Source organism: Malaclemys terrapin, chromosome 8, assembly GCF_027887155.1.
Source record: "Malaclemys terrapin pileata isolate rMalTer1 chromosome 8, rMalTer1.hap1, whole genome shotgun sequence".
Lineage (NCBI taxonomy): Eukaryota > Metazoa > Chordata > Testudines > Emydidae > Malaclemys > Malaclemys terrapin.
The window spans coordinates 8,365,395-8,379,342 of record NC_071512.1 but is presented as its reverse complement, the minus strand read 5'-3'; the positions used below and the strand labels follow the sequence as shown (position 1 = coordinate 8,379,342).

Here is a 13,948-nt window from a genome sequence, read left to right as displayed (position 1 = left end):
CTGGAACAAGGATTGTGCCCAGACTAGGAAGGCATCCAGTCTGCGAAAGAAACACTGAAACATCTCTGAGGGTGAGATTTTATCTGTATTCAGTTTTATTACTGTATTAGGCTTAGACTTGTGTGTTTTATTTTATTTTTCTTGGTAATTCACTTTGTTCTGTATGCTATTACTCGGAACCATTAAATCCTACTTTCTGTATTTAATAAAATCACTTTTTACTTATTAATTAACCCAGAGTATGTATTAATATCGGGGGGGGGGGGGCAAACAGCTGTGGATATCTCTCTATCAGCGTTATAGAGAGCAAACAATTTATGTATAAGCTTTATACAGGGTAAAACGGATTTATTTGGGGTTTGGACCCCATTGGGCATCTGAGTGTTAAAGACAGGAACACTTCTTAAATTGCTTTCTGTTACGTCTACAGCTTTGGGACACGTGGTTCAGACCCTGGGTCTGTGTTGGAGCAGACTGGCGTGTCTGGCTCAACAAGACAGGGTGTTGGAGTCCCAAGCTGGCAGGGAAAGCAGGGGCAGAAGTAGTCTTGGCACATCAGTTGGCAGTTCCCAAGGGGGGTTCTGTGATCCAACCCGTCACAATGATATACTTAAACTGATGACAGATAAAAAAACTAGACAAAAATAGTCAAGAAGTTAAAGTCTATTTCAGGGCTTGTAACCTATACAGCTCCTCATGATTATGTCTGAGAGTTTTACAGTAAAGAAATGTTATACTGAATCAGGTTGGACTCATCTAAAAATTGGGCTGGAAAAAAGAAAAGTAAGAATCACTGGAATACCAGCGAACACTAAAAGTTGTGGGGGGAGGGGAGAGGTTACTTTCAATATGGTTGACACATTCTCAGAGCATGGCACTTCATAAAGGCATATCAAATGCTAACCAAAAACCCACAAAGAAAGGTGCATCCTCCTCAAATTCCAAAACAGAACTGGTGACAAGTATGACAATAGCTACGAGGAATTAAATTTTAGGAGCAGCACATCAGATACAAGCTTGAATTTAATAGACTGAACTCTTTCCAGATTACACTAATTTTAATTCAAATGTAAGACTCGGTTTTGGGAAATAGTAAATATTTAACTTGCTAGGATTATGTTGGTTATGATAATTTTTGAGACACAGGAAGAAGTTAAAGTTTTATGTCAGCCAAAATAGAAGCTACAGAAGATATACTATTTCCATAGGCTTATATGTGGAATAAGGTAGTATTCAAGGTAAGCAAGCACACAAATGTGTGAACTAAAATCTGTGTGAACTAAATTTTGTTTTGGATGAAAAAACAACTCAGAGTATAGAAATACTTAGATAAAGTGTTACTAGAATTTTGCCTCAAAAGTGACTTTGGTTTTTCATTTTTTAATTCTAGGTATTCAGTATCCAATATGCATGCTGGAGTAAGGTTTGGGTATTTCAGGGGATACTGGCTCTAACTCTCCAGGAGGGATAGTTGTACAGCCTGTTCTGTTTCCTGAATGTGTTAGAATTAACATTAAGGGTAACCTAACTTTATTCTTGACAAAAGATTATTGTTAAATTACCTGGAGATTTTAGCTTCAAGTTTTTCTTAATGTTACTCTGTCTGACCATGGAAATTCTAAAAATATCACTGTATTTACATTGTATGGTAAAAGATATGTTGATGTGGAGAGGTTTCTCTTAGCATCCTCCAGAAAACTGTATGAGTAAGTACCTGAAGACAAGATTACTAAATATCTGTATTCTTATTTATACTAAATTACACTTTTATACTTTAAGGTACCAGTTTCTGTAATTTTGTCAGTATTTTGAACCTACAATATTCCTTTCCCCAATGTTCATTCTATCAGAGTTCTACAAACAATTACATAACTGCTGTACTTGTATTATACAGTTATTAAAATGTTACACACAGAGAAGAATAATCCCAATGTCATTGAATTACGAGACAACTAGTACTACAAATAAAGAAGTTGTGACAAACTATAAAACTAAAGACAAATTAAATCTAAACATTGCAGCAGGACATCTTGAGTTACAGTGCCGTCAGCTGAAGAGTACTGGATCCCTGCAAAACAGTTTGCAAGTTTCTAAAGAATAACATTTTGTAGAGCCTGCAGAGTTGTCTTCTACAACATACTTTATTTCACTTTTCAGTTCACAGCACATTTTTCACTTGGTCTGGTAGTTTCTTTCAGGTACTAGATGAGATAAAAACTGGTTCATACCTTTGGAACTCCTTAAATATAAAACCACCAATAATGTGGGTCTTTGCAGAAGATAACAGGGGCATTCCCCTGAACATATTTACTGTAACATGTAAGGTACCTCACTGGAGTTCTCTGTGCAGAATATGACTATTTTAGCCTTTTGAGCAGGCCATAATACTAGCTTCTGAATTTACATGTAAATTTAAATCTATATAATGTATCCAGCTGAGAAACAGGGGTAAGATAAAGCAAACTCTTTCTAACCCAGAATGGAAGAGCAAAGTAAGCTGTTTCCCAGCAAAAACACAGCGACGACACAATGGGTTTACATCAAGAATACAGTCAAATTTGAAGTCTACCTGCTTTTCACATATGCTGTTTCTAGTCTCAATTATTAAGGCAAGGGGTAAGGACAATAAATTACTATTTTAATATTTATAAATATGGGAAACTACATAAAAAGGATTTACCTGCACTTGCTTTGGCTTGGGATTCAGGATCTGACAAATCATTACCCCAATTAAACAAATTAGTTCCTCAGACCAATACAAGGATAACAGTGAGAAAAAACGGATATAGAAAGGAAACGGCAAAGGTTCTTCTGCAATTTTTATACTCTGCTAACAAAATCACTACTACCCACCTAAGTTACAAGGCCAAGACAAGAACCACCCTCTTCCCCCCCACCCTCCAAACATCCGAATAAAGGGACTGAAACACTGCTGCAAGTTTCTTCAGTGCATTAGACATTTTTTCATTACAAAACCATTGCAGATGCTAGCCACTGTACTAAAACCTTTGAGAAGTACAGATGCGCTAAACTGTGTTCTATAATACGGCTATCAGTTTAGGAGAGGCCATGAGCACCCTGGATTTTCACTTTTAAACGTTTTTAATACAGCCAATGCAAGGTAATATACATCTCACAGAATCATAGAATCATAGAATATCAGGGTTGGAAGGGACCTCAGGAGGTCATCTAGTCCAACCCTCTGCTCAAAGCAGGACCAATTCCCAACTAAATCATCCCAGCCAGGGCTTTGTCAAGCTGGGCCTTAAAAACCTCTAAGGAAGGAGATTCCACCACCTCCCTAGGGAACGCATTCCAATGCTTCACCACCCTCCTAGTGAAATAGTGTTTCCTAATATCCAACCTAGACCTCCCCCACTGCAACTTGAGACCATTGCTCCTTGTTCCGTCATCTGGGCACCAAGGACATAGGTTATACCTACAGGACAGGAGAATGTCTTAGAAAGAAGTGGTTTATAAACAATTAAACCCAAAACAATTTTTTTTTCTCTCTTCCAGTCAGGGAGGAAGAAGAGCAGCACATGCTTCCGCAGCTCACTTCATAGCAAGGCAAATTGACTATGAATCTGGGAGACTGATCAGGATCAAGATCACCAAAACTTTCTGGCATAACTGGATTGTTGATTCTGATTCATGTAATATGAGCATCTCACCAAACATGTATCAGAGCTACAGAAAAAATTAAACTATTAAAACCAATGACTAACCTGAGGGCTGATCTTTTACCACACCATTCTTGCTTCTTTCTTCCCAATCCATTACTTCTTTGTATATTAATTCTTAAGTAAAAGAAAAAGGGTTGGTAGGGAAAGATAATATTACAAAAAAAAAAAAAAACAGTGCTTTCAGCCATTTCCTTTTACACTTTTAAAGGTGTAGCTGTAGACTGTTTAGAGGTACACTTTCCCAATGGAACAAACAACAGTTATGACAAATGGACTTTGCAAATTTACTTGAAGAGTTAAAAACAGTTTCAATATTTACCAAAAAGTTAACAGACATACTCTAAACTCATTAAAGGAAATGTAATAGTTAACCCATTGTAATAACTTACTGTATGGCTGAACTACATTGAAATTAAACTTTTACAAAGGTCAGAAAAAAGTATGTCAGCTAAAAACATAATAGTCAGACCACCTGTATTGGAAAAACTTTAGCACTTTTTTCTTACCAATCGGAATATTTTCATTCATAACCATGATGGAAATTACTTATCTATAAGGTCTTCTCTCTAAAGGTAATATTATGGGCCTGATCCTGTAGCCCTAACTTGTAAAACTAATTCTGCTAATGTGATCGAGACTACTTGAATGAGTAAGGGCTACCTCATATCTTGGTTTCACCACACGGTGATGTACACAACGCCATAAATAAGGCATAATTGTTACCAGAACACACAATGCCTTTACTCTTTTAAGCAAATTACCAACATAGAAGCTACTCAATAAAGAAAATGGTGTCTTACTATAAATACACAACTCTGCTAGGCAGGACTCCTGTACTAGAACAGATCTGAGACTAAGTATTGTGGTTTGGAGGGTGGATGGTGTATCTGTTTTGAAGAACTCTTGATTAAGAAAAATGTATTAGAGATCCATTATAAACAAACACTTACCTTAGAAGGCTGGTTTCATAAAACAAACAAAAAACCAAACCACCCACAAAGAGAGCTAACAAAATACCAGAAATGCAAATAAAACTTGCATTTAGCAAAATATACTACTTTCTTCACTTTACAAATGTATTGTATACTAATCTATAATTAACTTCATAATATGACATTTTATGATTTGTTGGGTCTTTAATCTTCACACTGTTGCATGCAGTATTGTATAATGAATCTGGTGTGTTCTGATCAGCCATGCAGTGTAGGAGTTACACTACTTTAGTAGTGATGGTTGATAAATTACCACCATCACTGGAATCAGTCATTTTTGGCTATTACCTTTCCATTCTTCAATGGCATGTTCTCTTTCTTCCAGCTGTGCATCATAGATTTTAGGAGGAGGCTACAAAGAAAATAAAATCTGAAATATAACTGCAGCATTTCATTAGTATAATTAACCATGGTGTCAACAACAACAACAAAAAAGAGCTAGGTGAAATGTTATTTTTAGTTGCTAATCTCTGGCTGGGTCCCTTGCCAATATCTCCATCTTATCTGTTTTATAGAAGTGCCTCAGAATTATATGGTCTCAATTGCAAAACTAATCAAGCTACTGGAATGATGTACCAAGATTAGATTTGTCAGCTGAAAACTGGATATTAGGTTTAAAGAAATCATGAGGCCTGAAGGATTCTCAGCGAAATTAAATGGTTTTATCCTAAAGCTGGTAGGATTAAACACCTGCCTGAATTACTGTAGCACTGGCAACTATATATCTATGGAGAGGAAATCAGCTATAGGGGATGTTTTCAAACCAACCGTAATGCCACTTCTTGGGCTGTTTTGGAGGTGGTACTTCAATCACTTCAAGCTATTATACTCTCAAGATTACATATGTAATCTTTGCTAGCCTGAAAAGTGAGAATTCAACATCTACTCTTGACCTGACACAAGCCACAAACTACTGTCTCAAATATGAAGATTAAAGTGATACTTTGAGTAGAATTTTTTATGTACACTTACTGCTTCCGCTTCAGCTGGATCATACCAGACCGTGATATATGGATGTCGTAAGGCTTCATCTACAGAAATTCGTTTGTCTGGGTCTACTACCAGCATTTTTGATAATAAATCTCTAGCTTGACTTGCTAGAAGAGGGTGGGAAAGAACAAACAAAGTTTCAGAAGCTAAAATGCTAAAATGTAACAAAATAACATATGGTAGAATATATCATAACAAAAAAGATACACAACAAAAATTCCTAAGCAAGTTAATAATTCAAGTACTTCTATTAGTTACCTGTAGACTCTTGGCCTTCAACCTTGTCTCTCAATGCACCAAGATTAAACAGGTCTCTTATAAAACTTGTGTGAGAGTCTTTGAACATTATGCACCAAGATGAAATAAGTGTCTAGTACAACTACACATCTGACTGTATGTATGAAAGTATTAACTCTACTGAGAAAAACTAGTATCTTCAAAAGCCAAATGAGACAGTTTCTTTTTATTATATTGCTACATATATTTAAAATTAAGGTTAGATTGTTTGAAATTAAACATTATTTAATACCATCCAAGTCATGGTCCCACTCTTGCAAATACACCCAAGTAACTTTGCTTGTGCACCCAGTCTCACTGCGGTACAAGGCCATGGTTTGTATGGCACTAAAATAATATTTCAAGTAGAACAGCATAACCTGACATTTTAAAAATAGGTATTAATATAGTAAAAAGAAAGCTTTAGCTCTTGTGACTTATGAAGTCACCAATTCCTTTTGATAGAGTTATTGCTTATGGTGCATTTTATATATTTCTCTTTTGGTGGTTTAGCGAGACTACTCACACAAGTGAAGTTAATAATAGGTATTTGCGGGATTGAGCCCCATACCAATATCAATGTGGTATCACATTGTTATAACGAATTTAAGCTGCCTGCTGCTGTGGCTTTTTAAATATAATTACGGTTGCACGTGGCCAAGAGGTAGATTCAACAGGCATATCTAATATGCCAGTAATTAAGAAAAAATAATCTATTTAATCAATACGCAGTTAAAATGAGCATGAGAACTACACATGCATATCAATATCAACTAGAGAAAGAAAGATCAAATTTTCATTATAAAATGGCTTTCATAAAAATGTTTTTTTTAGTAAACATTCAAGCCATCGACTGGATCTTAATAGGCTGGAATTTTGAGAATAGAAAGTATATATTTAAATCAAACTATTTTAATGGCAGCAGTAGGACATTTCATGGTGTGCTACCAATGCAGGAAAAAGCCAGGCTGCTGCTTTCAATCTCCTGCTTCCTAATGCAATGTAGTGTGATGATATCAGACTGTATCACACCAGCATAGTGTCATGTTTGCATTGTCTGCGCATACTGTATAAACTTCAACTGAAGCAATTTAGAAAGACCCCTCTTATATCTAAATATCTTACTTTTTAATTTGTCACGGTCAGATTCCGATGGAAATATCCAGTCTGGGAAGAGCTCTTCAAATTTGATACCCGGATATTTCGGTCTGTTTTCTACATAATTCCTCACAGTAGGCTGTAGTTTCTTCATAAAATCTGCTGATGGTGTTCCTAACTGTTCAATAACTTTATTCCATTGATCAATATCTGGATGCTATCTTTAGGAAAAGTAGCTGAAAAATTTCAAATCTGCATAGTGTAAGATACTGCTTATAGAAATGTGCCACAAAGCATTTGTGTGCACTGAAAGTAATGAAAACCTGGACTGTAAGAGCCAAATCTGGATTGTAACATTGTTCTAGCAGCACAGCATTCTGAGTGGTCATGCAAAGAACAAATTTAATTTCCAAAAATCAGACTTCCAATCCCAATAGTAGGAAGGACTAAAAGTACTACACAATGTATAAAGTGTAAATCTCTTTTTGAACAGAATCTACTGGCCATTTTCAAAAGTGGCATTGACAGGATCCAAAAGGATTGGAGATTGGTGTCCATAATGAAGCACTTTGTTCATGGAGACGGGGACGAGAGAAAGGAAAGACTGGTGTTGAATCTTCTGGACCTAAGATGTACAAAACACCTCACAAATAAAGTTAATAAAGGGCAGGAAAAAGATCAGGACAAACCTGACCAAATAATAACTGCATCACATTCAGACTGAAGAATTTTGTACCACTTTTCTACTTAAGAAAGTCTGCATCATAGTGATTTTTCATCTAAAAACTGTTTCCTGAGAAGATGGAATGAAAATCCAACTCTAATGAATCATAATGGCTTCTAAAATGGCAAATCTGAATTTTCTATGTAGGTGTTTTGTTTTTAACTATCAATTATGGTAATACCTAACGGAAACAGTGACTGTTCTTCAATCAGTCTTGCATCTGAAGAAGTGAGGTTCTTACCCACGAAAGCTTATGCTCCCAATACTTCTGTTAGTCTCAAAGGTGCCACAGGACCCTCTGTTGTTCTTAAATCATAAGCTATGGCTACACCAGAGAGTTTACAGCGGCGCAGCTTGTAGCCACTCTAAGCCAGCAGGAGAGATCTCTCTCATCAATTTAATTAATCCACCCCCAACAAGTGGCCGCAGCTATGTCGGCAGGAGAAGCTCTCCTGCAGACACAGTGCTGTTCACACCAGTGCTTAAGTCAGCATAAGTTATGTCCCTCAGGGGGGTGGCTAATTTACACCCCTGGGTGACATAACTTATGTCAACGTAAGCTATAGTATAACCATAGCTTATTAAGAGTTCAAATGTAACTTCACAGGAGGTCACACACTTAGGAAGATGCATCTTCCCAACTCTCCCCCTGCCCTCCTTACTATCTAAATGACAAGTGTGCACCTCGTCTGCAAGCTAGCATTTTGGTTAAGAATGTGAATCTCAATTTGTCACTGTATAAAGAGGATGCTTAGGGAGTAGTTAGGAAAACAACACACAATTACTGTGTTTTATTGGGATTACGCTAGAAATTCCATGATTTTTCTACTTATTTACATTGAAAAAAGTAGAGGAGGAGAGGAACTGAAGCATCTAGTCTTCTCCATACAGTCTGGGGGTCAGATAATATTCGGCAATGTGGCTCTATTAAGTGTTTTATTACATGCTATGTAATAGAAAGCATAGCAATGTCTGAAGAGAACTGTACAGATAAATTATTCTTGTATTAATTCTATCATCACTGACTGTGAAGCAGTTCTTGAGAATTCAGTCCAATCTATTAAAAAGGTACATATGGCTGAAGATGCTTGGACAGCAAGTAAATTAATTTATGCAAGGCAGTTTATCTCAAAGATCTGACATTGGAGGAGACCTTCTTATTGACAGAATCCCTAATCATTTTCTGAATCAGAGGAATTTGGAATTCTAATGCAGTACTACATATTGCTGAACACCAACTCTGTCAACATTCACAAGTTAGACATTTAGTTATGTCACATCTAAAGTTTTCTAGAATACCTATTTATGTAGTGGGAGAGTATAACAAAATGGCATGCCTTTGCATAAAAAAAAATTCTATTTAGAAATTTTTGTTGGAAGTGCTTAAATTTCAGTTGGTCTGCCAAAAATACAGCCACTACTGAGAACTTTTCATACCTGTGATATGCACTGATGCATATTAAAAATATAGACATCTAGTGCAAAGATTATTCTAATATAATGTATTTGTTTGTTCCATGCATTCAAATGGAAAACTGACATCAAAAGCATGGTAAATAAAAAATTACAAAAGTTAACTCTCATGCTAAAACAATGTGCATACACAAAAAGTTGAACACACAAAAAATATTATTCCCATCTGGAAGACGGATTTCTGGTAGGGGCTCCACCAAACTACATTCAAAGGGTTGTTTCTCCTCAAAAGTATCACCAGTTAGGGCTTGTCTACACTGGCACTTTACAGAGCTGCAACTTTCTCGCTCAGGGGTGTGAAAAAACACACCCCGAACGCTGCAAGTTTCAGCGCTGTAAAGTACCAGTGTAGACAGAGCACCAGTGTTAGGAACCGTGCTCCCAGCGCTGGTAGCTAGTCCCCTCATGGAGATGATTTTTTATAGAGCTGGGAGAGCTCTCTCCTAGCGCTGGTGCCGCGACTACACAGCCACATTAAAGCGCTGTCACGGCAGCACTTTAACGTTGCTAGTGAAGACATACCCTTAGGGTTAATCAGTTAACTGAATAAAACTTCACACTCAGCCCCATCTTTCATAATCCCTACTTCTCTTTCTTTAGTCAATAACAGTCTTAGGAAAATGTAATGACCAACAGTAATCTAACAAAGAACTGAACAGGACCAATGAGTGTTTAATTGGATTTCTCCAAAGGACCACACCAATGTTGAAAGTAGAAACAAACATTTGCTATGCTCTAGGACAGGGGCCACTTCAAACCTGGGTTTAAGAAGTTATGCCTTGTAGCATTTGAAACACAGACTAGGCGGAAACTTGATTTGTAACGTAAGGTGTGTACAGGATGGTATGTAGCAGCCTGGCAGATTTCATCCACAGAAGCAGATGGCAGCCTCTGGAGCAGAGGCGGTCCTTATCTTACTGATATGAGACTTCACTCCTAGCAGATTCTAACACATGGTGAGTTTACCTAGCTATAGTGGATCTATAAGCTCTGGAGGAAGATAAACAGAGAATTGAGTTTTCCTAAGTCCTAACATCTAGAGAAATATTCCAGTCCTCCAAAGTCATAATTACTTCCAGGAAGATATTGGGTGGACTCTGCTCCCCGCTTTCCTCCTCTGCTCCCCGCTATTCTGTGTTTGAATTAAGTTGCTTCCTCCTCCCCCCGCCTCATTACCTGGGAACTGGGAGCATTGACAGCATAGGAGAGAGAGAGAGAGAGAGAGAGAGAGAGAGAGAGAGAAGAAGAAGAAGAAGAAGGGGGGGGGTACCTTTTTGGTACCTGGCACCATAACAACTAGGAAGAGCAACTGCAAGGAAAGTCCTGCTCAACCTCTGCAATGCTAGAATAGAGCATGCTGTCTGGCCAGCACCTAGCTATGTAGAGGTAGCGCATGCTCAGCACAAGCAGAATCTTTGGAGAATAATGCCACCAGCCTCTAACAAACGCCTACTGTGCATATGTTAACCATGATTTTCTGAGGCCAAATGTGGGTGATTTTTACGCAGACAATCAAAGGCATATCCCTGGCAGAGTAACCCTCTCTGCCAGAGTTCAAGTGCCTGCACCAAAGGATGGAGGTGCTAGGGATTCTCAGTGAAACAGCTGTAAGAATCTAATATGAGCAAAAACAGTGTATTTTTCTCCAACCTCATTCTATGAAACTGCTGAACCATTTTAGCTGAAACTTAAAAATATACCTGAGGCAGACGCCTGAAATAGAAAATTTCAGCCCAAATGGTTAAAGTTTGACAAAGTTATAAGCAACTAGAAACAGAGTCTTAGAATGGAAAATGTTAGGCAACATTAACTATCAGCATAGCTGCCAGCAACACCTATAATAAATGGGGATATCCTATCTCCTAGAACTGGAAGGGACCTTGAAAGGTCATCGAGTCCAGCCCCCTGCCTTCACTAGTAGGACCAAGTACTGATTTTGCCCCAGATCCCTAAGTGACCCCCCTCAAGGATTGAGCTCACAACCCTGGGTTTAACAGGCCAATGCTCAAACCACTGAGCTATCCCTCTCCTAAAATTGAACTCACAACCCTGGGTTTAGCAGGCCAATGCTCAAACCACTGAGCTATAGATATGCTACATTATACAGTATATGCTACATTAAATCTAGATTGGTGGAGCTTTATTTACCTTCCAGAAGGGAAACTGATTCATTATATACATATTTGACAAGTATGAAAAAATTCCCTTGATTTATTTATGAATAAATTTATGAATAAATCAAGACAGCAATCAGGATAACCAACGTTAACATGCAAGTGAGAAGATATACAACATACATGAAGAATTGTGTTAGGTTGGTCTGAAGGCTTTGAAGGATAAAACAATAAATATATAAAGGGAAGAAGGTGAAAAAAATTGTGTATTAATTATTTTGTGCTGTTAAATTAATGCATGTTAATCAACTGCTGAAGATTAGTGTCATGAATTTAGCATTCAGATTTAAATTCCTTTATTGTTACATGTTTATGTTTTTTATAGAGGTTATACCTTCACAGAATCTACTTTATATAGATAAAAAAGCTGGGAAAATAACATTTTATTTATTGATGCAGAACTAGATGTTCCACAAAACCTTTCACTTTTCAGTGTTTCATTTTCAGAATAATTAAAATGGAGAGAAATGTAGTATCCTTTCCAATTTTTATATTATAAACTCGAAACAAGTAATTAAACTATGTTTTATACTTTGCCTGTAGGAAAAGGCTTTGAAATATACTAAATTAATAATTTTTTGTACAATATATCTATTGGCAAAGATAGTTTAAGCCATCTTAACCAGATGTATTTAATGAGTTAAGAGACCAAAATGTCAAGTTTGTAAAAACAAACTTAGAAAAATCCAAGACCAACAGAAATGTTTCCATAAAATTAAAAAAAAAAAAAATCTAAAAGAAAAGGTCTTTACTTTTAAATGTACATTCCCCTTCTGCAGCATTTCCAACTGAGAGACTGCAGCACTGCTGTGTGCTATTATACAAATACAAAAAAAAATTTAAAAAACCCCCTAAAAACTAAAAACAAACTATTGAGAGTAGGATTATTTTCATTGTGCAAATACAGAAATGCTAGAAGCAAACAGCATAAATTGTGAAAAGTAAATTTGTCAAGATTTCAGTTTTAATGATTTAATTACTAGAAACACTGCCAAGGAAATTTGCTTTTTAACCTAGCAATATCCTTTTAAAGCTGCAAAATGTGAAGTTGTTAATATGAATAATAAGCGTTCAAGCAGTAAGAACTATGTTAAATGTTGTCAAGTAAGTAGGAGAAAAAAAATGAAGTTCAGCTATTTGGTTAATGACACTAATTTCAAACATTACAATAGATCCATTAAAATATAGTAGTGAAATATTTTGTTTTCTTTTTTATGCTTTTATATACATAAATAGATAAAAATAATTGTGCATCTTTGGTGGATGTGAAAAAGGATTCAAGGATGACTAGGGAAGGATACGATCAGTGCCTTGGAATATCACACAACCTTTCACCAATTCTCCCATGATGCACCCAACTGACCAGATATCAACTGAAAGTAAAAATGAAATGATCAAATTATGAAGTGTCATGAACAAAAGTGGAAAACTTAAAAAAATCTAAACAAATAAACCTACTATCTACAATAAAAACCACAAGAATGCAGAAAACCAAACTGCTAACAGATGAGTTTCTCAACAGTACAGAACACTGACTTCGCTTTTTCCTAAGTTTTGCTATAAGACAGTAATTCAGTTTTTGTGAGGTAGGCCTTGCGCGTTTTTTTTTTTTTTTTTAACTCTATAAAATGCTTTTCTGATCAGTTCTTAAATCCTTCAATTACTTTTAAATTTTTAATCATACTTTACAATCCCTGAAACCACTGTGAAGAAGGATACAATCTCTTCCTGGGAACAGGACCTTATGGAGGACCATTTCTGCCATTATGCACCCAACAGACCAGATATCCACTATCATATGTTAGGTGCAACAAGGACAAAAGATTAAAGAATTTTTTTAAATTACGACAAACAGTTTTTTTATTTGTAAATTTAAACTGCATATTTACAGTTTTACAGATTAGTTTATTATTCTTCATGTTATTTAGAATATTCTTGTCCAATTCAGGACACATGCTACTACACGCATATTAAACATTTTTGATCCACACCAATTAATGTATTGTCAAGGGCCCTGTGTATCAGACAGAACCATCATAACAGCTGACTCAGGAAAATTCTGTGGAACTCTCAGGTTAGAAAGCCACAATGAAGCTTTACACCTCAAAAAAAAAGTATGCTCCCAGGCCATATAATGCTAATCCAGGCTAAGGAATATGAAGTGAAGGGATGCACTGAGCTGAAGGTCTAGAGTAGAATGCAGGGTATCATCTGCCTCACAAGCAATCATCTGAAAACTTTTTTTGACGAGGGAATGAAATTCAAGGACATTATCCTTGCTGAAAGCTTTGTTTAAGATATTTAAGATGTATTATTATTAAAAATACAGTGTCCAAAGTGTCTTAGATGCTACATAGACCTAGGATTGTATAAAGACACTCCCTGGCCCAGAGAGCTTAAATAGACATGACGAAAATGAAGCAACAAATGTGGGCGTGGTAAACAGGGGGAAAGAGAAGACACCTTACAACAAGTTAATTATTTCCTATAGTGGTTCTGCTAGATTTTTAAAATCTATAAGTATAATTGTCTTAT

General features: G+C 36.4%; 1 protein-coding gene across 4 annotated transcripts in view; it reads right to left on the bottom strand.

The window, feature by feature from the left end:
- Positions 1-13,948, bottom strand: part of MAPK9 (mitogen-activated protein kinase 9) — a 57,788-nt gene that overhangs the window by 13,458 nt on the left and 30,382 nt on the right. For 3 of the 4 annotated variants that reach the window (XR_008445860.1, XM_054036536.1, XM_054036538.1), the window contains exons 7-11: positions 12,715-12,786; positions 7,070-7,252; positions 5,651-5,775; positions 4,967-5,030; positions 3,729-3,800 (exon numbers count right to left, since the gene is read on the bottom strand). Coding sequence is in view for 3 of the 4 variants with exons in the window: in XM_054036536.1 (XP_053892511.1) it covers positions 3,729-3,800; positions 4,967-5,030; positions 5,651-5,775; positions 7,070-7,252; positions 12,715-12,786 (516 nt within the window). In the remaining variant the exon portion in view is untranslated. Of the gene's footprint in view, positions 1-3,728; positions 3,801-4,966; positions 5,031-5,650; positions 5,776-7,069; positions 7,253-12,714; positions 12,787-13,132; positions 13,205-13,948 lie in introns of all 4 variants that reach the window. The other variant, XM_054036537.1, reaches the window with a different exon arrangement.